General features: G+C 35.0%; 1 protein-coding gene across 2 annotated transcripts in view; it reads left to right on the top strand.

Annotated features, from left to right (window-relative positions):
- The first annotated feature begins 862 nt into the window (after positions 1-862).
- Positions 863-15,064, top strand: part of Gabrg2 (gamma-aminobutyric acid type A receptor subunit gamma2) — an 86,888-nt gene continuing 72,686 nt past the window's right edge. The window contains exon 1 of one of the 2 annotated variants that reach the window (XM_015492802.2): positions 863-1,405. In XM_015492802.2, the coding sequence (XP_015348288.1) occupies positions 1,299-1,405 (107 nt within the window). In that variant the 5' untranslated portion in view covers positions 863-1,298. The remainder of the gene's footprint in view (positions 1,406-15,064) is intronic. The other variant, XM_015492801.2, reaches the window with a different exon arrangement.

Raw genomic sequence — 15,064 nt, 5'->3', positions numbered from 1 at the left:
TGTTGGCTCTCTGGGAACCAGGCAACATTCCTCCATCTTCTTCCCCATGATGAGTGAGTGGGGTTTCCTCTGTGATGGATGGTCTAGGTTGGCATTAAAAAGGGTATCTTCATTCTATCAGTATCCATGGCAACATTCTACACTAGAAGGAAACATTCTAATACCACTCATGCACCCCAGGAATGTTTAGAATTGCTACTAAAGGACCCAAAATTTTCAATTCTCATAAAAGAAACAGAATTCCCTCTGCAAAAAAAGAAGGCCCCTATTGTGTGGTCTATGTTCTTTGCTCTAGCAGCTATCTGGATGAAATTGTCTTCTTCAGTCTTCAAGGAGTTCATGTCTTCACGTTTTCATTGGAGTTGGAGAGCTGAAACGGTTGAAATAGAATCCTGGGAGCATAGAATGTTCCCATGTCTTGTAATCCCATCTGCGTTTTCTCCCTTCACTCAAATTAAATTCACCAAATCCATCTTCTTACAGGATGGCTTATAGGAAAGCAGCCACTTTCCCCAGTGCTCCCCCACCCCCAACAATGTAATCCTGATTTCTAAGACTACCCAATTTTAAATTAAGGCTTCTTGGCAGATGTGACAAGACAAACCTTCTGTCATTAGTGATGTAGTTTATGGACTTGCTAAAGCAGCTCTTCTTTCCATGAAGGCCAATCCTTACATGTCTGTATGCATAGAAGGGTTAAAAAGCAGTGGCAGGATGCCATTCATGTGTTAATTCCTGCTGCAGCAGCGTGCATCATTTCCCCTTTGACCTCTGAGTTAATCTGCGTGATAATCACGCAGAGCTTCTAGTGATTTTTTCCTTTCTTTTAAACACACACACACACACACACACACACACACAGCCCTTATTAAAAGGAAAAATAAATAAATAAAAAAAGAAAAGAAAGAAAACAAAGCAAATAAATAAAACCTAAAACGATGGAACTGGGGGAGTTCGCGTGAGTGTGAGCAGCATGAATGTGCGTGCTTTTCTCTATTTGTCTCACTGTGCATCTCTCCCTGTGCCCTCCCCCTACCTCAATTATATTATTCCCCCAGACTTGGAAGCCGCTGCCTGAGCTGACGCTTTGATGGTATCTGCAAGCGTTTGTGCTGATCTTATTTCTGCCCCCTGAATATTAATCCCGAAGCTGGTAGCAATACATCTCCCCAGTGACGGGACCTACTACAGGCAGGTGGGGGGAGCCACCATCAAACCATAAGCATAATAATAATACAAAGGGGAGGGATTCTTCTGCAACCAGAGGCAGGAGACACGAGAGAGGAAAAAAAAAAGCGATGAGTTTGCCAAATATATGGAGCGCAGGAAGCTCTGTCTACTCGACTCCTGTATTTTCACAGAAAATGACGGTGTGGATTCTGCTCCTGCTCTCGTTCTACCCAGGGTAAGATGTGCCTTTTTAGGCGTCGTTTTTTTTTCCCCCCCCCCGGAGAGGTGGGGGGAAGGGGTGGGGATGTGGAACTAGGAAGACCACCCAGATTTAAAACACTCTTCTAGGATTTGGGGCTTTATAATCTGGGGCAGAGTGAATATATGGGGCGGGAACAGGAGGGATGAAAGAGGAAGGTTACGTTCGTTTATTTATTCATGTATTGGATTTTATTTTGGTTTTGTTTGAGAGCGGTAAAGCTATCCCTTTAGACTTGGTATTGGGGGAATAGCCTTTCTCTATTACTGCAGTGCGATTTGTCGAGGTGGGCTTTTGCTGCACACGCCTGAGGATGAGGCCATGTTGAAGGCATTTGGGTGGGGGTCTGGGGGAGAAAACTGCAAATCGGGTCCTGGCGCACACAGGAGAGATGTTGTGAGGGAAGATGGGGGCGGGGGCAGCTCTGTTTCTATACACCAAAGTATCCCTCGTTCCTGCACCTGGTTATTCAGTTAGCCAGGTTTTCTATCCAGCCCCATTGACCCTGCAGCCGACTTCCTGATGGGCAAACATGGTTCAGCACCAAGGACAGCGGTCCTGCTCAGGGCCCGATGGAAGGCGGCTTGTCAAACCTGATAGAGCATCTCTGAATCTGCACAGGACATCCCTATAGTCAGGTAGAAGGCCCGTGGAGCCAAGGAGCAAAAATAAAGCCTGGAGACCCTGCACTGGTTATTGCTACTCCCTCCCTGTGGTGGATGGGAATGTAGTTGAATGAATGCTCAGGGGAATACATGTCTGCAAGAGTTGGCCTTGCTGCAGTGTTGGAAAGCATGCTGAACCAAATGAATGTGAGGCCAAAATTCTGAAGTATGCATTAACGTTTTATAGCATAGCTGCACTGAGTAGAAAAGAGGAGGGGGGAGGGAGTCCTAAAAATCCTGAGCATGAGTGTGCTACAAAGTGTCTTGCATCTAAATTCTTGGAACTTTCCTGAAGCTGGAGCATTAGGGATAACCCTCCATGTAGTATAGTAAACCACTCATCTACCTACATAAATAGCCTCTACCATATCTCAAATTCCAACCAGGACCAAAGGCAGGTTAGAGATCCACTATTTACATTAATTATACTCCTCTATTTTGCTATTTTTAAATAAAACTGTATAAGAATTACCCTAAATTGCCTTACTCCCTACCCCCTAAAAAGAAAAACAAATAGCCATAGAAGAAATCCAGACTACCCCAAGGTTCTCTTGGGAGTTAGCACTCTTAGATAGTAGTTGTAACCAAGCTGGAAGGAATGGGGGTTAAGCTTCATTTTACTTTTGCTAAGTGTATCTGGTCAACTGCTTTGGTCCCCTGCTCTCTAGGATGGGTGATGGAACATGCAAATGTCTGAAAAAAGAAGAGTTTTAGGCAAAACAAGGAGAAAAGGGATAAGTTTGTAGATGCTGACAAAGACAGATCTGTTCAACTCCTCCAGTATTTTTTGTATTTTATTCCTTTTCTATAAAATAGAATACACTTTCATTAAAAGTGTAAGATTAAGAAGTTTACTCAGAAAAGAAGAGGACCTTTTTGAAAATGGTTCTATGTGAAATACATTTTAGTGGAACCCTGGCACAATAATTTTTCTATTCAAAATTCACACACACATTTCCTGTTTAATGCTATATATGGTTCTTCATCTTAGAGAATTAGGGAGTTCATAGTTGCTTACCAATAGAAAGTATCTTTCCTATGTTCCTAGAGTTGAAGAAACCTGTGGATTAAAACCTAGACAAGACATGGAGGAATACATCTTTCTTTCATACTCACTTCAAATAAATAATTTTATAATTAGAAGGGTTTATATTCTTATATATTTAGTTTCTAACAGTTATTTTTTAACAAAAATTAATTTTATTGTTATTTATAATACTACAGTATTTAGGATGGCTCATTGTTGTAACAGTCCCACTTTTTTTCTAATATCATATGAAAATCAATACCTTATGACATACTTTATTTTTCAATTATAACAGAAGTAGCCCAAATGAGCTTTTAAAGGAGCTTCAAGTAATGAGAATATGTGTCATGAAAATATCTCCAATAGAAGGATTTTTTAAAACATTTTCTCAGTAGCAATCGAGAATGGAGTCATTGCAGCTTGGTGCAGAGAGTGTAATCAGAGTTTCAGTTTGCTGCAGTCCCATAAACAAGCAATTTGAATGGCTGAGTAAGACTGGATGCAAACATAAGCTTTGATGTATGAGGCTACCCTGAGAAAGAGCTGAAAAAAAAAATAAAATAAAAACTTGGAAACTAGGAGCCTTTGAGTTTAAATACTAGTGGTAGAATCATATAGAAAGTTGAAGTAAAATAAAACAAACATTTAATTGACATTTTAAATTTACAAATTTCTGGAAAAAAACTTTCACTCCTTATGAAAAGACTACACTCATTAGATTGTGTCTACATAAATATAAAACAAATAAGAAAATAAAACATTAGAGTGAGCAGATTGATAACCAATATCTTTTCTCAGCAATTAAGTAGTTCTTTTCAAACTCAAAATCTTCTGAAATGTCATGTATCTTGCTTGCAGTGCTGACATAAGAATCACCCAAGACTTAACCAAACTAGAGATTGCTATGCTATACACTAATGATTTTGAATCATATGCCTGAAGTAGAGTCCAGAAATACGCATTTTAAAAGTACCCTAGAACTCATTCAGAAGAGGCCTATACTTTTCTGACTTCCAAAAGTTTATTTATCACCTCATTTAATATTTATGAATACTTTGCTTTTTGATATTTATTATTCAGATGGGCATAGTGAATCAATTTTGTATCCAGACATGTTTTACTCTTATATAAATCATTAAGTATACTATACAAACCAAAAGAAATAATGAATACTATAAAGAATTTCAATAAACCCACATAATATATAAAAAGACAGTGTCTAAAAAACCCCAAAGATATATACATGTATAAATATGTACCTAAGTATGTTCATAAATTCTATTTATTTATATCCACATAGTGATACAAATAAGTTTTACATAAGATTTTGTAATTCTAATTTTATAATTTTTTAATCCAACTTGATTCTGTCTCAGTAAAAATATCATAAGAGAAAGAAAAATAATTAAAATACAACAAAAATTATTTATGTTAAGTAGGAAAGACATTTATTTCTACTATAATAAAATCTCATAATAGAGTTAGGGTGACAAAGAATTGTTTTCAAAGAGATCGAGCAGAAATGAATTTTATTTAATTTTTGATAAGTTGAACTAAAGATTTATAAATATTTTATCTTCCTAGATGTTGCTGAGTAAAAATGCTTCAGGTGACATTTTTGAGAGCTCCTAAAGTTTGCTCTTTATCCCATGATTTAATTTCACAGAGACTTTAACCTATAAATTATGACCATTCGCATAGAGAAAATATTGTGAATTTTCAAACAAACAAACTCTATTTACTTACGTAAGTACTCTCTAGGGATAATTTTGTAATTCCTTTACTTCCAAATGTTTCATCTGGTTTTAGATAGAGAAAATCACATTTCCACAGCATATTTAATTGCTTTAGTGGTAGGCATAGTATTATAAATAGTCTACAGTGAGGCTGGGATTGTGGCTCAGTGGTAAAGTGCTCACTTAGCATGTGCGAGGCCCTGGGTTCTATCCTCAGCACCAGATAAAAATAAATAAATAAAATAAAGGTATTCTGTCCAACTGCAACTAAAAATAATATTTAAAAAATAGTCTACACTAAAATAAGCACCTGAATAATAATAATAAAAAAGGAGAAGAAAGAAATATTAATGACTCAGAGTTTCCCAGAATTTAGTTGCCAGTCACTATCTAAACAAAATGAGGACAGAAGGCTGGAGTTTAAAAATTATCTTTTAATTTAAACAATTAGCTTCATAAATGTCTCTCTGATATATTATATTCATTTTTTTAAAGAGAGAGAATTTTTTTATTAGTTGTTCAAAACAATACAATGATCTTGACATATCATACATTTGACTCATATAGGGTATGAATTTTCATTTTTCCAAGTGTACAGATTGCAGGATCACATTGGTCATACATCCATGTGTATACATACAGCAATCCTAGTGTCAGTTGTATTCTGCTGCCCTCCATATCCCCCCCTCCCCTCCCCTCCAAGAGAGAATTTTAACATTTATTTTTCAGTTTTCGGTGGACACAACATCTTTGTATGTGGTGCTGAGGATTGAACCCGAGTTGCACGCATGCCAGTCGAGCGCGCTACCGCTTGAGCCACATTCCCAGCCCTTAGATTCATTTTTAAATAGTCAATCTCCTCAAAAGAACTGTCACAGAATATTTAATTTAAAACAGAATTTAAAATTTGTTTCATGCCAAAGATTTCCACCCAAATGGGAAGGAAGTTAAGACTGATGTTAGTGACAATATCACTGTTGTAAATACTGTGTTACTAGGGTCATGGCTACCTCTCTGCTGCAATTCCCAGCCTTTCCAAGATAGACTATTCAGAGTTTAAGTCAGTGTAAATATCTTACGACCTTTCCATGTGACTACACTTGTAAGAAAAGAGTATTAAGAAATTTAAACTGAAAAAAGAAACAGAGAAGGTAATTATTAAAAGATCTAAAGTATAACCAGTTACCATTATATATATAATACATATATATACATATTTGTACTTTTATCTTTATATACATGTACCATGTTTATTTACTCATCATTTTGCATGCTAGATTTACCAACAGACAAACTCATCTTCTAATTATGTTTCCCTCTAGCCAGTCATTTCTTCTGTCTGTAGTCTTGGTTTCCTAGTCTATCAAACATGATTGACAATAATTACTTTAGAGTCATGGTGAAGAGTCAATGTGCATGTGTGTGTGTGTGTATATATATATACACACACACACACATATATATGTATATACATATTTTTAATATAAATATATAGTTAAGCATATACATATATATGCATACACACACAAATACATGATACAAGGCGGTTTGAAAGTATGAATATTTTCTGGATTTGAAAATGCCATTTAGCTCTTTTAACCTAGTAGTAGAATGGTATTTTGTGCTGTGCATATGTGGTTCTGCAGACTGAACCTGGACTTTGCTCATGTGAATCAGGCACTGAACCCCTGACCTTCATCCCTATCAGGATGTACTCTCTTTGAATTTACCAGAATAAAGTGTTCCATCTGGAATATCCATACAGATTGAAATCTTGAATCTTAGAGCACTTGCATTGTGAATACACCATAGTGATCTAACTTCTAGACTGCCTTAATTGCAACTTTTAATCAATCTCCTATGATCAATTTGGCAAAAATAATTTGTAGAACTGCAAGTCTGTCATTCCAGTAAAGGCTAATTGTATTGCATCAACCTTAATATTTATAATCCTGAGTCTATTTTCAGATGACCAGGGTCTAGGACAGATACTGTAGATGCCATTGGCACATTGACTAAATTAAAGAGTTCAATTTAATCTATTCTTACACTGGTTTGAGAAAAATCAGTCTCCACCAATTACACCATTACTAAATTGTATCTTATTATATTGTTGAAAAGCTCTATATAGAAATACTTAAGAGGAGCTTGCTATTTGTTGTTTTGATTAGTTTAGGAACATATTAAATGACAATATTTAGTTGCTAAACCAGAATTACATTTTGAAAATTTATTTCCCCAAATGACTGTGTATATGTAAGTGAAGCATAATTTAATTTGCAATTGATTCATTATGCAGGAGCTTAACTACTGCATGACATCTCACCTATAAAGAGATCTTGCCATCCAGTGAGCAAATTTGCAGGATAACATGTTCAATGATATTCTTCAGTTTCCTTCCCATGTTAGTCAGCATTTCATAACTGTGACCAAAAAACCTGATAAAAACAAGTTAGAATAAGTAGATTTTATGTTGGGATCATGGTTTGGGGTTCAGTCTATGGTCAGCCTGCTCCATAGCTCTGGGTCTGAGGTGAGGCAGAACATCATGGTGGATGGGTATGGCAGAGGAAAACTCAGCTTGCAGCAGCAGGAAAGTGGGGGGAGGGTCAAGCAAGTACCAGGGACAAAATATAATCCCTATGGATATGTCCCCATGACCTTCTTCCTCCAGCCATGTCTCATCTGCCTACAGTTACTACCTAGAAAATCCACTAAAATTATTAATCTATAAATTAACTAATGAATCAATTAGGTCACAGCTCTTATGATCTAATAAGTTCACCTATGATCATTTCTACATTACCTAGCATGAGCTTTTTAGGGTACACCTCTCATCCAAACCATAATACTTAACAAACTTTTTAGAAAAAATGCAAGACAAAATTGAGTAAACTATACTGAATATTAAAATATGAATAATATCACCACTTCAGTGTCTGGATATGTATATTTGTAATACATAGATGTTAAAGGATGATGTACTTTTATCATCTTAGTACAAGCAACTGCTTAATTATCTTTTTTGTGATAACAATATTAACACACTTAAGTTTTAAAGTCTAGAGGAATTAGAAATTTTCATTTCTAGAAGTTGAATGGAACTTTAGTTTTTTACAAGAATGTCTATATCCCCATTCTGTTTTTTCTCAATAGACTTGTGTTAGATAAAAAATATTTTCTGCTCATGAGAATTGTCAAAAGTGACATACAACGAAGTTAAAGAACTTGTTCAAGACTCTGACTCTCAGCTTCAGGGAAGGATTAGGATACATCCTGTTGCAGTCCTAGTGCACATGCCACATTGCACAAGTATAGCCACTCTTTTTCTAACTTAGATTATTTTGAGAAGCAAAAGGACTCTCCAGTTTCTCTTACTGGGAGGGTTAATTCTTTTTATTTGTTCCATATACTACAGGATAAATATCCTTGAAAAGGAATAAAAGCCTCTTTTTAAGTTACACATTAGTGGCATAGGGTAAAAATAAAATATTTAACTCCAAATCATATTAATCCCTATAGTATTATGCTATAAGTACACAAAATATGGTAATAATACTATGTTATTATAAAATCATTGTATAACTCTGCATTGATAAAGTACCATGTAAATAAGTAGCACTTATTTATACTCTCTACCCATTCATAAAGAAAACCATATGAATACCAAGTAACATAGCACTGAAGAAAACAAGGGATATTTTTAAAGCAATGATCCTTAGTAATAACTGAAACCCTGCCATGATCTCAAGTCAGTTGTAGAACCAAAGTCTATATAGTAAGACAAATATACTGTGAGTTCTTTAATTTATTTAGGCATATTTAGGTAAAATGTCTCAAACAAATTGAATGTACTACATCCAAATTCATTATATATTTTTGGCCTAAAAATAAATGATTGACACAAAAGTGTTCTTTTTTACTGGTTATCAGTCCTTTTATAAACTGCTTTTGAATATACATAACTGGAAAAAACATGTATATATAAAATTATAAATAAATGTCAAATTTCTCAATTTATTAAAGGAATAGGATTTAAGCCAATTCTTCTCTGGAGACTGTGTGTGTAATTCGGGGTCAGCAGAATCCATGGTATGTACCATCATAGAGTTTACATTCTCACACAGGGGATGATAAGTAATTACCAAAAAGGTATGCAAATAATTATTAAGCTTTAACTAAGGCAAATGCTATACAGGAAAGTGACATGTCTTCTTGGCAGAATATAGAGTTTTATTGTAATGAATGCACAGGAAGGAGAATCTGAGCTTCCCAAACTAGCAGAAATTCATACAAAATCAATTAACTTGATAGTTGGAATATTCTGATATTTTTCATGTCAGATTTGTTGCTGTCCTTTGCAGACATTCTCATTTGAAAAGGATTTTTTTTGAGAAGTATAGATTTCTGAAATGTTCTGAAGACTTGTTTTCTTTAGAATTTAAAAAAAATATCTATGCAATAAACAAATCTATATTAAGGACAATTTTAAAAAGCACCACTGAGGTATGACACTATCCTTACAAAGACTCAATTTACTAATTATTAACTGATTAACGCATTTTGACTCCAGCAACTTCTCACACAATAGTCAACAGATATATACACAAAAAGAGATCTTCAAGCTATTTCCATGGAAATGGAACTAACTTCTTACTTTCATCTTCCACTGATACAACTTCTCTGAGTCTGTGGTAATTCCATGTGAATATCAAATACGATAATGAAGAAACCATGACCACTTTAAATGCACATATCATTTGTGAGCTGAATTTATCTTCATAAATATTAAGGCATGTTTACTTGGATACACTAGAACTAAGACATGCATGAATTTCTTTGGAATTTTTGAGTATTAAGTGAAAAATATACTATGTACCAATAAAAATACATAAGGAAGGAGATGTTAGTGCCTTGATATTTTCCAATATTGATATATTTTAACACTTCAGTAAGATAGTAGAATTTTAACTACATTAAAAAGATTGAGTGCATTTGTATTCCTCTTAAATGACTCCAAAAATTGAAAAAAACAAAAACAAAAACAAAACACCTTTTTAAACTGTGGCTACATTCAGATTCACTTCTCCTTTTTTTAATAGCTGCTTCCCCCCGCTATTTCTTAGTAAAGAAATTTCAAAAGGATAATTTTAGAATCTGTAACAATATTTAGATGTTTCCAGGTAAAAATTATCCTTTGACTGAGTCATCTCCTTTTAAGTTCCTCTTTGCTGATAGAACTCTATATTCATTTTTTTAATTGTGCTATATTTAGTAAAATACCTCTTGAACTTTTTCAGATGTGTATATTTAGAATTAATTTTGGTTCAATTTCAAAATAATGTAAGATATTATTTAAATCCTTCCTTTATAAACCTCATAAACCAATATTTTTTGAACAAATTATTGGAAATTCTTGAAAATTGAGTACTTTTAGTCTATACCCAGATAATATGTACAATTTAAATTAACTTGGGTGACTTCCTTAACCCTACGACCAAGAATTATTTTATACATAGAAGATATTTGATGTTTGTGTACTGAAATGTGTGATATTCTCTTCTAAAAATATGAATGCTAGGCTTGGTGGTACATGGCTGTAATCTTAACAATTTATGAGGTTGAGGCATGAGCATTGCAAGTTTGAGGCCAGCCTCAGCAACTTGGTGAGGCCCTTGGCAACTTAGCAAAACTCTCAAAAAAAGGACAGGGGGTGTAGCTGAGTGGTGTAGCACTTCTGGGTTCAATCCCTAGTACAAAAAATAAATAAATAAAAAACACTACCACCACCACCACCAGCAAAAAACACCTGACAATAATAGAATTGTAGCCACGTGTAGGAATTAGTATTAATCCAGATATATATAATGCTATGCTTTCTGTTTTGAGATGATATTTAATTGGCCTGAATTTTCCCATACCTGATGTGTTCTGCAGCCAGGACTTGGAAGGGAATAGGTCCAAAAGTTGTGTTTTCCTTCAAACCTCACCTGTTGAGTCTCCCCCTCACTTGTGGACAATGTATCGGGTACACCTCAAAGCTTCTTGATTAACTTTAAGGTTGAGAATCCATCAGTTCATTTTCTGATATTAAAGTCTCATTAAATGAATCCTTGAATGTCTCGCTCAGTTTAAATCATCCTTCTTGCTGTTTTCAGGTTTCTGTAACCTCAGGCTTTTCCTTCCCTTTATTCTGTTGCCTTTGGCTTTTTAGGATCAGGGTGGGAGGAGGGAGGAGAGTGAACAAAGCAGAAAGATTTTTATTATCTCCTAACAGATGCAGAAAGACTGAATCATCTTTCACTGGTGGGTGAGGGAGAGTTTCACAGGCTCTATGGAGACAATCCCTTCCTCTGTCCCCCTGGAGTTCCTCAGCGTCACAGAATTGAGTGGACTGAGTAATGCTTCATGAAGACTGACAGTATGAGACATTCCCTCAACCCCATTCCAGAGATAAATTCGTCCTGAGTCTCTGCTAGTATTGTTTGTCAAATGGGCAATCTTTTCAAAATGGTCCTGCATGAGTATCTTTATAGCATCCACTTAGTTCATAGGAAAAAGGCAAAAGTGAAGCTCTTTCTGTCTCAGATTCATAATTGGGGAAGTTCAAAGCCAACAACTAATCTTTCTGTTTCTTCAGGAGAGAAACAGGCTATAGCAGTCTGTTCATGTTATAGAAAATGTACGCCAAATTTACCAAAGAATCCTCTATCAACCTGCTGTTCAGAGAGCATTAGGGAACAGGTATTTGAGTTTTTCTTTCTGGGGTAGAGTTAAGAATTTCCCTGTTAGTCTTCATTGTCTCAATTCTTTTTCTCTTGTCCTGAGCTGGTGGTGTATCCAGCACCACCGTGGGGAGAGGGGCTATGAAATTGCACAGTTCATTCTACTCTTAGGTTAATAACCTTCTACTAGAACTCCTCTTTCTTTGAATCACTGAACTTCCATTACCTGGCTGAAAAGCAGCAAAGGAAAGGGAAACTAGAGCTGGTTTGTGGTCTGGTAGCAAGCTCTGCCTCTTCTTAACAGTGTACTACCTTTATGTCAAATGACAGTGAAAGTCTACTTGTCACCTGTTTTTCTCAGGTCTGAGCTGTCACATATGATAACAGGGAAAGTCTTATTTAATATTGTGCTTCATAGGCAAAACATTTTTTCAAAATATCCACTTTCTTCAAATGTTTGCTTAGGCATCACCTTCTCTATAAGACCTACACTAATCTTTCAAAGCCCTATTATGAACAGCCCTTTAGCCTATACCCCAATTCCTCTCAGTGTCTTTGGTATTATATTTTTCCTCAGTACTTAGTTGAAACCATCAGTAAGTAATTAGAAAATTTTTATTTTATTGTCTGCTGGTTTAGTATTTTAACTTTCTATCTTAGCTTTAAACCAAGATCCATGAAAGAAGAGATGCTATTTTGTTGCACTAATACAATTCAGGCTTTTAGAGGGTGTTTAGCTCCTCATAGATGATCAACAACTACTTGTTTAATTAAATTAAGAAAATTACACCTTGTATTCTCTAAAATTTGTCCTCTTTTGAAAAAGGGAGGAAAAAATATTTTCATCTTATCTGCTTTATCTCCTTTAAAGCAAGCATATATGGCTGTCAACTAAAACAGAACAAGCAAACAGGGCCTCAGGTGCAGAGTGGAGGCTAAGAGCACAAGCTGTGGAAATCACCTGCCCAGGACCCCCTCTTCCAGCCTTTCCATTTACACAGTGACTTTCAGTCAACTTAACTGCACTTGCTCAGTCTCTTCGTATAAAACAGGAGGATTATAATTCTTCCCAAATTTACCTTGAGTTGTAACTGGCATGATACACTCCGAGGATCACATATATAGAAACATTCCTCATGCAGTGCTAGTATTGTGCCTATTGTGGTTATTGCTGTTTCTACAATAATGTCCTTATGTAATTCCCAGGCAAAGTCTTACAGGCACAAATAACCCTTCTACTCCTGTTAAACTCTAAAATGAGGGAACATACTTCAACATGTACAGTACATATTAATATATAGAATAATGTCATACATTATAACTGATAACAAGAATATTAAAGAATTTGATTTTCTTTAGTATATACATTGATTGAAGTGAGGATTTTTAGGCTATACAAACATTTGAAAAGTTTGACAAATATTATAAAGATCTTTCCTATAAAACAATTTATAATCTTTTACTATTATGTGAGCAATTTTTGAATTTTTCAGTCCTTCAGCTTAACCTGTATGAAAAAGTGAATTGTGTCAATGTCTCTAAGTTTCTAAAATGTCTGTGTTATTCATTTTAAGCATATCATTTATGTGACCTCAGTGATACTAGTAATATTTCTAATAATATGGATTAATGCCTCACAGGGGCAATAGTCAATTGCATGAGACTCCTTCCTTAACACAACTTACCTAACTACATGTAAAGAAAAATTTTTTCCCAAAATAGTATGCAACAACTGACATTGAGTTGCTAAGCAAAATTACTCAATTCATGATTCAGAGCAAACTTGGGTTGCTAATCTTGATGGACAAGTCTATTTTGATCAGCATGAAATGAAAGCCATGGTTGTTGAATCTGCCAGAGAGGAATGAGGAAGGAGAACATCCAAGCTGCTATTTTGTTATTCAAGGTCATGACTAACTCTCCATTTTACTTTGTGCCTCTTAGATTTAAAAATTAAAGAAAAATCATCCATCACCTAGGTTACTGCCTCAGCACCCAAAATACCTTTCTGATACCAGTTTTGCTAATTTCTGATACCGATTTTGCTAACTTCCAACTCATTCCCAACATAGCAGAGAGAATTTCTCTCCCCAACTATTCCTTAAAATAAAGACATAATTCAGATTCAACAAACTGTTTATAATTTAATGAATAGCTAGATGGGTTTTCCCCTATTTTCTCTTTTTACTTAACATAGGTTAGTTTTTCTTGTTTGTGAACCTCATATTGATGAAATGAAGAATGTAGGTATTTTTTGTGTGTGCCTGGTTCTTTGGTTCAAAATAATGTTTTTGACATACAGTAATGTAGCACACATCATGTGGTCTTCTTTTATTTCTACAATTGCATAGTATGAGTTACAATGCATTGACCATTATTTCCTTGGTGCTTGCAGTGTGAGGTTAATTGAATAAGGCTACCATGAACATTATTATGCACATGTTTTTGAGGACACATTTTAACTTCTCTTAATGAAGTTAGTGGGACATGAAATAGGCATATTTTAACATAAGAAATTAACAAAAGTGTTTTCCAGTACATGAACTTAAGGTTTTTCTAAATTCTTACAGCTTTAGAGATTATTTATCTTTGTAATAGCTACATATCTGATAATATCTTTGCTTGGGAGTTTGAGGCAGGAGAATCACAAATTCAAAACTAGCCTTGGCAACTTACTGAGACCATGAGCAACTTAGCGAAACTCAATCTCAAAATAAAAATAAATAACTAACAATAATGATCTGGGGATATGGTTTGGTGGCTAAGCACCTGTAGGGTAAAAAAAAAAAGAAGGAGTAGAAGAAGAAAAAATTCTTTTCATCTCAAAATTTCTGAGAGAAAGGAATATAGGAGTGGCTTAGCTAAGTGGTTGTGATTCAGGACATCTCATGAGCTTGCAGTCAAGTTATGAAACAGGGTTCTGCAGACATCTGAATATGCTGGACAATATGCTTCCAAGTTTGCTCCTAGGTGGCCATTGAAAGGAAACTCTAGTTGTTTATGTTGAGGGCTCTTTGTGGATTTGGAGATATGGAGAAGAAACAAGAAACATGGAAGCCACAATCGTTAAAATAACATCTCAGAAGTTACATGCCATTTACTTCCAAAATCTGCTGTTGATAACAGAGACCAACAGGTGCTGAAGATGAAGCATTGAACAAGGCAGGCCTCACCCTTCCTCTGTGGATCTCATATTCTAGAATAAAGACATGGCTTTTTGGACACAATAAAGTATTAAATATAATAATATACTGTAAGCCTGTATTTATAAACTTACTTATAGACAATGTTGTATCTATAAATTGATTTGTTTCACTTATTGACTACGATTTAAGGAACTTGTGTAAGTAGATACATATTTTATACTCATTTTTAAAACATGTAAATTCACATGATCATGTTCATTTTTTTCCCTAGACTGACATGGGATCTTATTTGACTCTTGTTGAGGGAAGCCCTGTTTGTTTGTTTTTTTTTTTTTT

Source organism: Marmota marmota, unplaced genomic scaffold (genome assembly GCF_001458135.2).
Source record: "Marmota marmota marmota unplaced genomic scaffold, marMar, whole genome shotgun sequence".
Taxonomy (NCBI): Eukaryota; Metazoa; Chordata; class Mammalia; order Rodentia; family Sciuridae; genus Marmota; species Marmota marmota.
The sequence above is the reverse complement of the archived record's forward strand: the minus strand, read 5'-3'. Positions and strand labels throughout refer to the sequence as shown.